This window comes from Pediculus humanus, genomic scaffold (assembly GCF_000006295.1).
Source record: "Pediculus humanus corporis 1103172108322 genomic scaffold, whole genome shotgun sequence".
Classification (NCBI taxonomy): Eukaryota; Metazoa; Arthropoda; class Insecta; order Psocodea; family Pediculidae; genus Pediculus; species Pediculus humanus.
Window position 1 is genome coordinate 911,352 of NW_002987891.1, and position 13,949 is coordinate 925,300.

A 13,949-nucleotide genomic window follows, 5' to 3' on the forward strand; every position below is an offset into this window, starting at 1 on the left:
AAAAGCAACCGTTAAATCATCATTATTAATCGTGTGTGAGGGTGGAAAAAAAAATTATTATTATTATTATTATTCTATCAATAATTAATTAATTAAGGCACTAATTAACAAATTTATGATTTTATAAATTTAAAAAATTCTGTTTAAACGATTTCTACTAGCACTCAACTTTGTCAAATAACAAAATCTATTTACATAATAAATATTATTATTATTATTACATGTAAATGGAATGTTTCCTTTTGTTTTAATATTATTATTATTATTATTTGCAAAATATTTACCTATTTTTATAAGCTTAAAAAAAAATAAAACAAAAAATTTTGTGTGCTATTCGAATTCTCTTCTCGTTTGTTTTATTAATAATAAATTATCATTATTATTATTATTATTTCATTTTTTAATACTGCCAATATTAAAATTATTATTATTATTATAAATTAAAGCTAATATTGAGTAACAATGTGTGATGTATTGTTAATTTTTTTTTTTTAATCTTTGGATATAATTAATTTTATTATTAAGAGACAAATAAAAGAGAGAGAGAGAGAGAGAGATATTATACATTGTATTAAACTATTTCCAGATTTATAGTATTATTATTATTATTACTTTTTAATCTGTTTTTTTTTTTTTTTTTCCTTCTGATTAAACGTGACGTTTTATTTTTAAAAAAAAGGAAAAACTGGTTAAAATTGCACTGATTCATTATATAAAAACTTATAGATTAAAATTTTTAAATGTTAATCATATGTGTGTCTGTGTATATATTGTTAATTGTTCGATTGTTCTTTTCCCGTTGTAAAAAACTGTTTGTAATTATCATTTTCAAACATTGCATTAAAATACTGCGTGAAACATCGAGCCATGTATTGATCGTAAGCTATGGGTAGTAGGCCCTCCATAAAACCTATGTGACCACCTCTCGAAGGTATCAAAATGGCTACGCTTTCGGATTTGCTAGCATCTTCCACGGGAATACCTACAAAAAAAAAAAAAAAAAAAAAAGGAAACAAATACATGCGGATGTGAACTAAAACACGTCAAAGGAAATAAAATGATGGATGGCGTACCTTCCAAAGGTTGCATGGGATCATCGGCTGCGGAAAGACACAGTGTAGGAACTTTCATTAACGGTATTTTTGTGTGTAGTGATGCTTCCGTGTAATATTCGCTCACGTTTTCATAACCGAAATGTTTGGCCGTGAACCTCGTATCGAATTCTCGAACCGTTCGACTTTTAACAATTTGATCTAAATCGTGGGTGCAATCTAATATTTGACTCCGTCTGCATTTTAAAAAAAATTCAAATTAACGATAAACCAGTTGAAACGAGATTGGCAACGACAACGACTACAAACAACAAACAACAAACAAAATAACAGTAATAATAATCGATTTGCACTGCTACTACTACTACTACTAACTCTTTGATTGTTCTGACTAAACAAAATGCCAAATGCCTGTTGATTAAATAATTTAATATTGGTTTTTCTAATGATTTTGTACCCACGAATACGTTCCAAGGCACGGATATCAACATGGCGGCTGCAATCATTTTTTGTGATTCGTCAGACATTCGTGACATGTAATTTCCCAATATCATCCTACAAACAAAGTAATTTAACCTCCTGTTGCTCCTCCAAAACCAACAAAACAATTCAAAGGAACAAAACAATACAAATCTTACCCTCCTAAGGATACTCCAAGAACTCCCAAAGGCACTGTCGGATAAAGTTTTTTAACATGAGAAATAACTTCTGATGCATCATCAACATTTGCAGCACAATACAATCTGGGTGTCTGAACAAATAAATTTTATTATTATTATTATTATTATAACATAAATCAAAAGTTTGAAAGGTCAAGGACGTTAGTTACGCAACATAAAAAAATATTATATTTACTAAACGTTATAAATTATTATTTTTGTTTTTCTCGAACAAAAAAAAAAAAAAAAAAAAAAATGGCGTACTTTCAATGCCATTCCACCGAGTCCTCTATTGTTGAAAACAACAAATCGTATTCCACTTTTCGATGCGCTTATGGCCAAAGCTTTCACATATTCCGTTTGACTCGTACCTGTGAGTCCTGGAAAAAGAAGGACAACAGGACTTGATGAAGTCGTATTTTCTTCTTTCCAATCCAAAGCGACTTCACCTCCATCTCTCAGCGTTAATATTTCCCTAAAATAATAATAATAACTTTCGAATGGTCATATTTATTTTGTTATTATTATTATAGTCATTCGTAAAAAGAAATCTAATTAATGTGACATGATTACAATTATTATGTTGAAAGTATCAATAAATTACTAATTGAAAAATCAAATCACAAAAATTTTTTACTGTTCGATAATCAATAGCTTTCCTTTATTTCACATTATCATACTTTTTTTTTTTTCCATGCTAGATATTTTGAAAAATAGAGTTATAATAATAATAATAATAATAAAGGGGAGGGGTGATATATAACATTTAAAACTCACATAATTTATTTATTACGATTACAAATGATGTCAACTTGAATTTTTTTTTTTTTTTCAACTAAAAAAACCAAAAAAAAGTCGATTAGAATATGAAGATAATAATTACCTTCTGTATTGTATGTAGGGTAAAAGGGTTCTTCGAACAATAGCAGCCATAACAGTCTGTGCTCGGGATTCGCAACACCAAAATGTTGGCCAATATTTTTCATGCAGAATGGGTAAATTTGATTCTAAGAATTTTCTAAATTTGCAGGGAGCACACACCAATTGAGGTTGCTAAAAAAAATTCAGCAATAATTTTTTTTTTCCTCCCCCAAATAAATGTCGTTTCTATTTAAAAATGTTTTTCCGCTCTAAACTTCTTTAACCTCCACTTAAAACAATAATAATAATATAAATTTTAATTTTAATAATTGTTTATCAATGAATCAAGATAATAAAATAAATAAATAAAAACCATTAAAAAAAAAAAAAAAAAAACATTTTTTTGATGATGTAATGTAAAGAATTTTTTTTTCCCAAAACAAATACTTATAATAACTAAATAATTTACTAAATTTTCTAGAAAATTCTATGTATTAAAAGAAAATTGTAAAAGAATCGACAGAGAAATAAGTAAAACTTTAATTAATAATAATTCAAAAAAAAAAATTAAACAAAGAAAGGTAGAGGAGAACAAACACTTGACAAAAACAATTAAAATACATAATATTAACTACGTTTTAAACGTACATAAAGGCATAAACATAAATTACAATAAATTTTTTCAAATTCGATAAGCAATAGTTAGTTAGTTGTGATGACTAAATAAAAGAAAAAAACATTTATAACGACAAATATAATAAATGTATTTTACGTAAAAATCATACCTTAACGACTTCAAACAAATAATATGATATGTAACCCGTGATTAAAAGTCCTGCAAGGTACCACCCAGACGTATATTCCATTAATCCGTATCCGAATAATCCAAAATTAAACATTTTTATCTCGTTAATTATTATTAAAATGTGCGAAAAGAATATATATATGTATATAAACGTATAAGCAAACTATTATTTTAAAACTTTACATATTCGATGGTAACTCCCTGCAAGTAGTGAAAAATTTAAAAAAAAAAAAAAAAAAAAAAATTAACCAACCAACCCAACTGATCTTATATCATATCTATTTATATATCAGGTTCGCAACGTGTTTAAAAGTTGCGACAAATTTCCCGGTGAGCCGAGTTTTGTCGACAAATTTGTTAGTATCATGGCAAATATTTTTAAAGGTAACTTTTCCTCGTGATTATTTACACACACACACACATGTATTATTACAAAATAATTCATCCGTTCGAGTAATTAATTACTAATGTAGGCTGGGTAATAATAATAATAATACATTTCCATCACTTTATAATTTTTTTTTTTTTTTTGGTTGCACTCGTATACAAATTTCAATTGAGCACAATAAATTTTTTAACTAGAAATTATTATTATTATTATTTTATAAGTATATTTATTAAAAGTTTAACGATTTAAAAGTAAAAAATTTATTTATTTATTTTCGATATTCAATAGTTAATAATTATTTGATTGCAGATATTGGTGAAATTTGGACGAGACTTTTCGATCACAGACCATTTTTAAATGGAGAAATAAGATTTATCTTACAAGAATTTGAGGTCAGTTTCCATGATGACTCGTCATTTTTTTAACCATAAAATATGCTCAACTAATTATTTATTCTTCTTTCTTGTCGTTCATTGCATTTTTTACTTTCATATTTATCATGTTTATCTTATGGGAAAAAATTTTAATTGAAATTTTAGTAATTGGTTTTTGTAGGAAAAAAGAGGGAACAAAGAAGTTGAAAGATTGTTTGCAATACTACAAAACATCACAGAGATAAAATACAATCAAATTGATTCAATTAAACTAAAAGCAGATGAAAATCTTGAGACATTGCAAAATAAAATAGATGATAGTTTAGTGGTGTGCAATACAATTTTACAAGAGGAAGAACAATATAGAACTGTGAGTAAGATGATGATAAGAAGATCAATATTTATTTTTTTAAATGCAAATATTCCTCGAGTTATTCGGGTTTTTTCCCCGTTTAGGATACGACAATATTAAAAAACAAAGAAAGAAGAAAAGCAGAATGGGATGTTTTTATAAAAGACATTTCACAGAAATGTGTCAAAATAGATGAAGAATTTAATGTTAAAGAAAAAGATCTTAGAGATTATTACGCGGATCTGGGTAATAAATTAAAAAATTCCTAATCTCATTCCGAATAGTTTACATACATAATAAAATGGCAGGTAAGGTTAATAAAAATATTCCTGTGAGTTTATCGAATTCAAATTTTTTTTTAACATTAACATTTGCTTTAGATAATATCACAACGATTAAAGATCCAACAGTTTACATAAAACCTGGAAAAATTTTAAAGAGTTTTCTAAAAGAAAATTCCCTTATAATCGATGGTGAAAATAACATTCCGGAAAATATACAAAAATTACTCGATTCGAAAAATGATTTTCTCAATGTCGAGTCGGACATGAATTGGATCAATCAACTTGTGATTAATATGAGAAATGAAAATGAAAACAATTTATATTCTGGAAAAGAATTGAATGAAAAAATCGAGGAAATGATAAAGGAAAATTATTCGAATTTCGACAGGGAAGAAGTGAAAAATGAAATGGGAAAAAATTTACCCTATTTACATGAGTTAATGAAAGGAAGTGACGTCATACTTCCGAAAAACGAAGTCGTTGAAAGAAATCCCGATTTGTTGAAAAGAATAGAAAAATTGAAAAAGGAACAGGAAGAAAGGGAATACAAAGCGATGACTCAAAATGTCAATTTGGATAAAAAACATTTTCCAGAAGATTCTGTCAGTTATCAGAGTAAGAATCTCTCTCTATCTCTCTCTCTCTCTCGCACACATTTTAATTACAATTAACGACCGTTAATCGTTTAAATTTTTTTTGTAGTGAACATGATGAATCGTCATTTGATAGCAGTAGGACAACTTTTGGTATCGGTCGGTGCTGGTTTTGCATTTGGATTTCTCGGAGTGGAATTAATCGTGGGAAACCTTAATTTCGGTATCAGGTTGCTTTTAGGTACGGGGAAAAATCATTATCGTAAATTTTTTTCGTCTACCTGAACTAACGGTTTTCCTCATTTTTTTTTTTTTTTTTTTTTGAATTTCGACGAGTTCGGGAAAAATTTTTGGAGGAAGAAAGAAATTAATCACGTGACTATGACGTCATTTTTCAAGAGACTCGAGTACGTTTTAATTTAAATAATAATAATGATAATAATAATATCAATCGTTACGTAATTAAGAAATACGTCATTTTATCGATTTTAATCAATAGTGTCGTACGTAATAAGTCGTAAGTTATTCTTTTGTTCGACAATTAAATAATAAATACTTGAATTTAAGTAGTCTCATTTAAAAAAAAAAAAAAAACAAAACAAGGCACGCACTCTCTCTCTATCTCTTTCTCACCTGTCTCTCTATCTCTCTCTCTCTCTCTCTCTCTCTCTCTCTTTTACTACTCGTAACGGTTAATTACGACAACAGCAACAACAACAACAACAACAGCAAAAATTACGATTTATTTGTTGTTTTTCATTTGTGGTCCCTTTTTGTGTGTTTTCACCTTCATTTGACTTTAGGTTTAAATTTTTGACAAGAGTATCATTATTATCGTTAACGGTTTTATCTGATAAATGATGAATTTTTGTGTGTTCTTATCATCGCAAAAATAACGAAGCACGAGCGCGTAAATAGTCTATGCAAAAAAAGATGGAAAAAAAATTAAAAACGTTAATGTGATTGATATTATCCTAGAGAGAGAGAGAGAGAGAGAGAGAGAGAAAAATGAGGGTTATTTAAAAACCTCAACGATATTATTATTATTATTATTATTAATTACTAACTAACTTTAAAGGTGACTCGAAATCCCGATAGGAAAACCGTTAAATATTAAAAAAAAAAAAAAAAAAAAAAAAGGGGGGGATTATTAACGAATTTTATTTCCTTGCAAAAAAAAATATTTTTTCAGGTATCGCATGTGCACTTATAATTGCCGTAGCTGAATTTTACTTCCTTGCAAAACATTTAAACGAGGAAGACAAGAAAGAAAAAACAACAACAAGGAGGGAAAGGATAAACGAAGTGCCTGAAACAAAGGACAAAAATAATAAATTGCACAAGGATTAATGGGGACGATTATCAAAAAAAAAAAAAAAAAAAAAAAAAACACGATTCGTACACCTTTTAATAAAATTTAAATTGTAACACACTTTCATACTCCTCCCCCACCCCCACCCCCACATACACATGCATAGAAAAAATAAATAAAATTGCAAATTTGGAAATTTTGAAGATTTTTACAAAAAAAATTTTTTTTTTTTTTTTTTATACCTTGTGTAAATGTATAAATTTTTAATAATTTAATGGATCCCCACCGTTCACCGTTTAAATTAACCGTTGATCGCCTTGAACTTAAAAAACTTTCAAGTCAATTATTTACAAAAAAATAAATTTAAATAATTATTATCCTTATGCCTTTAAAAATAAAAAACAAGTACAAATTTTTAAATTTTGCCACATACTCTCTCTCTCTCTCTCTCTCCTCTTTTTCCTCTCCCTCTCTCTCTCTCTAAACTACAGCCAACGAAAAAAAATAAACGGAAATAAAATGTGTGTGTGTGTGTGTGTTATAATTCTAGAATAATCGTAACAATTATTTATCAAATATTATTATCATTATCATTATTTTTTTTTTTTTAAATCACGAGAAAATGACGAATTTATCATCATTATTATTATTAATATTTTCAAAAAAAATGGGGTTAGTTTAAAGGAAAAAGAAAAATTATTATTATTATTATTATTATGGTCACTCTTAAACACGACAAGGCTCTTATTTGTCGGGGTTTTTAAGCATTTATTCCAGATTTCTACCTGAGGATTCCTTAGGGACAAATGCTCATATGATGGAGAATTCTGGAGAATGAGGGCCGTCCCACATAGTGCGATTTCCTGGATGGTTTCTTCTTTTAGGTTCTTCAAAATCTTCTTTAAATTTCCTTTCATTGAATGTGGTGGCATGGCTCCCAGTGATGCTCCCACGATGACCGGAATCGTTTCCGTCTTTACCTCCCCACATCCTGACTATTTCAATTTCCAAATTTCTATATTTTAGCCTTTTGTCTCCTTCTTTGGCTGCCTCGTGTTTTTTTCTGCCTGCACGGATACCTCAATTAACTTACATCATTTTTCCGCATTATGCTTCTCAGGATGATATCCGGTTTGTTAGCTGGCACAGTTCTATCAGTGTGGATTTGTTGATCATATAGAACTGTGCATGGACCTACTGTCGTAACCGGGCTTGGAATGTGGTTGTGCCACTCCTTGGGTAATCCATCCATTCCATATTTTCGGCATATACTCGGAGATGGAGATATTGACATAATTTCTTCTGAGATTGGGCTTTGCTAGTTGCAAGTTGCCCTTCTTCCATTATCTCGTTTTCTTTATTTTCTTGGACGATTTGTTTTGCCCTTTTCAGAACTCCTTTTTTTGTAATTTTTTCTTCTTCCGCATGTATAACTTGGGCTAAGATAGGGTCCTCTTGATGGGATTCTATGTATTTTCCCATTCCAAATATGGCATTCTGGTATGCCGCTTCTATTTGTCGTAATCCTCTTCCTCCATCTTTCCTCCTGACGTACAATCTATCCACATCAGCTTTTGGATGTAACGCACCATTCATAGTAATATTTTCCTTGTCTTCTGTCCAGGTGCGTGATTTCTTCTTTTGTCCAATCGACGAGTCCAAAACTGAATTTTATTACTGGAACAGCTAATGTGCCGACGGCGTTTACTTAACTTATTTCTTCCTTATTACTATTATTATTATTTTGTTATTTAAATAAATAAATTTATACAAGTAGGTAAATCAAATACACGAAAAAGAAGAAATCAAATAAATAAATAAATAAATTACCATAAATGGATAAAATACAAAAATAATAATAATAATAATATAAAAAGGGTTTCGTGCCAAAACTGTTGACGACATTAAACTTTTTTATTCCAATAATAAATTGCCATTTTTTTTTTTTTTTTTTTTTTTTATTTACGACAAACAACAACAACAAATATGGCGCCTAATAAAATAAAAGGAATACAAAATATATATAAATTAACGAACCAAAATTTTGGAAAATTAATAATAAATAATAATAATAACGTTATTAATTTCCTTTCGTGACACGAATAATAATAATAACAATAATAATAATAATAATCGTTTCGTTTTACAGCCTTAGAAAATGTTAAAAAATAATAATAATAATAATTTTTTGCGAATGAATAAAAATTACGTTGCACAATAAAAAAAATTTTTTTTTTTTTTTTTTTTTATTCAATGTAAATATTAGTGGTGGCGGTTATCATTCATACGGCAGTTTACCTAATCAGTAGTTGTCGGTTAGTCGTTTGTTTCATTTCATACACGAATTCGTTATATTCGCGCGTAAAAATTTTTTTTTTCCCCGTTTTTTTTTTTTTTTTTTTTAAAATTCTTTTCATTATTATTATTATTATTATCATTATCATTATTGTTAATTAATTGTATTTATTACGCGAATTAAGAGTATTAAAAAAAAAATTTTTGTTCGTCGCGTTTTGATTTGACATTACGTAGAATGAACGAAAAAAATAATCATGTCGATAAAGACGTTAAAAATACGTAAGTTTTATTTATTATTATTATTATTATTATTATTTAGTAATTAATTAATTAATTAAATTTAGTTAATATTTATATTCGATAACAACGATTTCGATAAATCGAATTTATTTCCTCCACCCTCCCCCGTTTTTTTTTTTTTTTTTTTTTTTTTTTAATGACGTCCGTTAAAAATTTGAATGTCGCGAATGTGACGTCATCGCTAACCTTTCATAAAATAAATTCGAAATTATTAACGATTTTTTTACGTAAAAAAAAAATACGTGCAGGATATACATATGGCAAATTATTATTATCATTATTATTATTATCATCATCGTTTTTTTTTTAAATAGACCTAAATTCTAGCCTAGTTGTCACCTGAGTTAATTTAAAAATATTCACGTGTCAGCAATTCGATTGCCTATCAATAAATTATGTGCCTATAATTGAATTTACGGGGAAAAAAAAAATCTTTTTTAATACGCACACGCACGCACGCACGCACACGCACACACTCACTCGCAATTTTAAACCGGCATTGATTTGATGAATTTTTTTTTTTTTTTTTTTTATTACACTCAGAGGAGACAAAAATAATCAGTAATTTATTATCAACGTTTTCAAACGAGTACTAATAAAAAAAAAAAAAACAAAAATGGCGTCAACGAACGAACGAACGAACGTTAATTATTATTATTATTATTATTCGAAAGTAACTGACGTTTTTCTTCGGCTAGTCTAGACCGTAAAACGAAGAAGGTTAAAATTTAAAATTTTCGCATTTGAATGAGAAAGAGAGAGAGAGAGAGAGAGATAGAAAAAACCAGTTTGAATGTATAATTTGGCTGATAGTTTAACAAACTGTCAGTGTGTATAGCGAGCGAGAAGGTGTGTCAATATATCGCGTTTCCTATTGGCTACTCGTAAAACATGCTATCAGTTGCGTCACTCGTTCCTATATCTCAACCTAAACACCTTCCAAACTAATTTTTCAGTTTCGATTAACCTATCAAGGTTTAAATTACCGAGAAGGTCATGTCTTCCATGTCAATACCACAACATTTTTGACAATCTACCTGTGTAAACCAAACCTTTTTTCATTTGAATTCTTAACAAAGAAAAAATAGTTTTTTTAAAATATTGGGTTAAGTACGCACCGTTCCCCCCCCTCGCCCCCGCCTACCCCCTTCGGTAACAAATGCAATGTTATTTCTCTTTTTAAATAATAATAATAATAATAATAATAATAAAATTTCTCAAACGATTCAGTCCTCTCTTGTCTTTCTTACTGTATACTAATACAAGTTTTTATGGCCACTGCAATTACTAGGTGAGTTTTTTTCTCTCTCTCTCTCTCTCTCTCTCTCCTCTCGATTAAGCAATTTGCAAATTTTTTTTCGAATATTATCCATACAGTCTGTCTGTTTTTTTTTTTTTTTTTTGGCTAATTATTTCATATTATAAATTACAATAATAATAATAATGATTTTAATTTTTTCCCTATTTACCACAAAAAAAAAAAAAAACTAATTTTATCCTGTGGCTATGTGTGGTTTAGTAATGAATGTTTAAACAAAAAAAATTTTTTTAAATTTAAACCTTGATGAATCCTTGATTTTTGAACTTGAGAAAAAAAACTTTACCCACTTTATAGTTATAAAATCATTCTATATGGGAGAAACAAGAAAAAAAAAAAAATTCTGAACAAATTTTTGAATCGTTTGCAAAAAAAAAAAAAAAAACTAATTACATACTATTTTGTCGAGTGAATATGATTTTGTCTTATTTTCAACTCAATGTTTTTTTTATTATTATTATTATTATTTTTTTCTTTGTTTCCTAATGACAGACACACACAGACACACACACACACAAACAAAACATATATATCACATTTAAATTCGATATTTCTTTTAATTACCAAATAACAACAACAATAATAATAATAATAATAATAATAATAAATTTTAATTAGTTTAAAAAAACTAATCTTTATTATTATTATTATTATTATTATAACAAAATTGTTATATGTTATAATTATTATGTTTATTTTTAAATATTATATCATTCCATAATACAATTATGTGTTTAATTTCATACACAAATCAAAGTCATTGATTTTTTCTAAATTAACTTTTTTAAAAGGCCTGATTTTTAACTTTTCAAATTTCATTTTGGTATTTGTATAACAAAAAAAAAAAAAAAAAAATCATTACTTAATACAATGCAAGAGACTCCATTTTTACATGGATTTATCTTATATATTTTAAAATCTATTCTTACACGGATGCGAAACAATATTTTTTATTTGTACACGTGTAATTTTTATAAACAACCATTAAAAAATTTTAAAACATTTCCTATTAAATAATAATAATAATAATAATAAAATTTAAATAAGGAATTATTATTGAGTTTTCAATTAATACTGTAAACATTTAATGCGTACCGCTCTGCTCTCTATCGTAAATTTTAACAACTATTTATTAGAAAGCAGACTACAATTAATGACGTAACGAAAACGAAAAGGTCTCTGTCTCTCTCTCTCTCACTCTGTATAGTATGTGAAATTTTAACGGATGAACATGGTCGGTTTGCATTTGGTTTCAGTACTAATAAAACATTAATATAAGAATAATAATGTTTTTTTTGTGAAAATTTAACAAGTTATTACAGATAATAAGAATTTAAAAGGAATAATAATAATAATAATATAATTCGTACCGATACTAATAATAATTTTATAAAGTGTGGAAAAAAAAGTAATAAAAAAAATAATAATAATAATATTCCTGGAAATGTTTTTGTTTTTATGTGGTAAATTTAGTAAATAGTGATTGTTAATTAATTTTCTGTATATTGAATCACTTTAAATTTCTTTCTTTATTGATTTGATTTAATTAACCGAAATGTTATTATTATTATTATTATTATTTTATTGATTTGATTTTTTACAATCATGTTGGCAAGGATAAAATAACAAAAAAAAACATGCAGGGTAACACGTTATTGTTGTTGTTGTTGTTGTTATTGTTAAAACTCTTGCCAATTTCGTGATTTTTTAACTTTGAATTTAATTTAATTTTTATTGAACGAAGGACACGACAAAATGAAAAACGATTCAAAAATTAACGTTAAAAAAAAATTTTTTTCTTTTTTTGTTTCTAAAAAAATAAATGAAGTTAAATTTTTTAATTACAACACAATTTTAACCGTTTTACATTGATTCTCTCAAATCATTATAATTTAAATAAATTTAAATCTAAGGCATACTACTAGCCTTCTATTAAATTACACAAACATTTTATTATTATTATTATTATTATTATTATTATTATTATTAATGTGAGATTTGACATTCGCTAACTTATGACAAAATGGACAAATTGCTTGCTACATTTAATTAAATTTTTCTTATTATTATTTTTCCTTAAGAGTTTCCCCCCTCCCCTCCCCATCGTACCATATAATAGTAAAACACGTTAATAATAATAATAAAAGAAAATGGGAAAGAAATCATAAGAAAACTACCACTACATATAAGGTTTATATTGACAACTCAAACTTTGATAGGTTTTTTTTTTTTTTTTAAAAAAATTTCATATTTTTTTTACCACGTGATCAGTAATCAGATGAATTTAGTTTTAATAAAAGGGAGGTGGGGTGGGGTGGGAAAAACAATCAAAAATATTTAAAAGATAAAAATTATAAAGAAAATGGAAAAATCCTATCGATGACAATTTTAAATTGCGCAATTTTATTAAACGGTAGAAATTTGGCTCAAGTATGTAGGAAGTAATTTTAAAAGTCGTAACGTCAGTAACGGAAAAATAAAAAATAAAAAAAAATTTAAAACAAAAACATAACTGACCTTGTTAATAAAAAAAAAAAAAAAAAATGTAAAGTTTTCAAAAACGATAAGAGAAATTATTATTATTATTTTTTTTTTTTAATGTGACATTGATTCCGTGTTTTTCACATTTATTTCGACTATAATAAAAAAATAAAAGACGCCATCTTTAAAATATTTTATGCGATTTGTTTTTTTTGTTTTTTTTTTTTTTTTTTTTTTTTTTACACGTAATTATCCCAAGATATTTTCCATTAACGCATGCTAAACCTTCATAAAATTAAAACGAAATAAAAAAAAAACGTTTAAAATTCAATTCGAATTTAAATAGAAAAAAAAAAAAAAAAAAAAAAAAAAAACAATCATAAAATTAATACTTGTAAAAGAATAGAACAGAAAAAACGGTTTTTTAAAAGGCCGTAACAAATTCCACGCCGATCGTGGCACTAATTAAAAATCGTGACGTCATACGTTTTTTTTAATGACGAATTGAAACGGGGGGGCGGGTTCCCGAATTGGCAGTTTGCCAACAAAACCGTTTTTTTTTTTTTTTTTTTTATGACCTGACCAAACAACTATTATATAGACGTCGCAACAATCTCGACCGCCCTCTGACGACGTTTCTTACTTTTAATTTAATTTCAAGGTCAAAGTTTACAATGTCGAATATTATTATTATTATTATTACGAATGATTTAAAAAAGCCAAAAAGATTCGAAATTGATAATGTGTCGATAAGATGTACGTAATATTTTCTTATAAAAAAAAAAAAAAAACATTTTACATCTTACGCAAAAAAAAAAAAAAATCTGATAAAACGACTAATGACGTCATTAATCAATCGATAATAATAATAA

General features: G+C 27.0%; 2 protein-coding genes across 2 annotated transcripts; one reads left to right on the forward strand and one right to left on the reverse strand.

The window, feature by feature from the left end:
• Positions 1-773: 773 nt before the first annotated feature.
• Positions 774-3,471, reverse strand: Phum_PHUM616990 (alpha/beta hydrolase domain containing protein 1,3, putative; the record flags this gene model as incomplete). The annotated part of the gene is made up of 7 exons (XM_002433155.1): positions 774-982; positions 1,074-1,288; positions 1,428-1,607; positions 1,691-1,803; positions 1,976-2,186; positions 2,595-2,764; positions 3,358-3,471. The coding sequence occupies 7 exons, from the start codon at positions 3,469-3,471 to the stop codon at positions 774-776; spliced, it is 1,212 nt and encodes a 403-aa protein (XP_002433200.1).
• A 96-nt stretch (positions 3,472-3,567) lies between these two features.
• On the forward strand, positions 3,568-6,718 carry Phum_PHUM617000 (uncharacterized protein; the record flags this gene model as incomplete). The annotated part of the gene is made up of 8 exons (XM_002433156.1): positions 3,568-3,570; positions 3,671-3,761; positions 4,075-4,157; positions 4,321-4,509; positions 4,596-4,737; positions 4,872-5,390; positions 5,478-5,609; positions 6,561-6,718. The coding sequence occupies 8 exons, from the start codon at positions 3,568-3,570 to the stop codon at positions 6,716-6,718; spliced, it is 1,317 nt and encodes a 438-aa protein (XP_002433201.1).
• Positions 6,719-13,949: the final 7,231 nt, after the last annotated feature.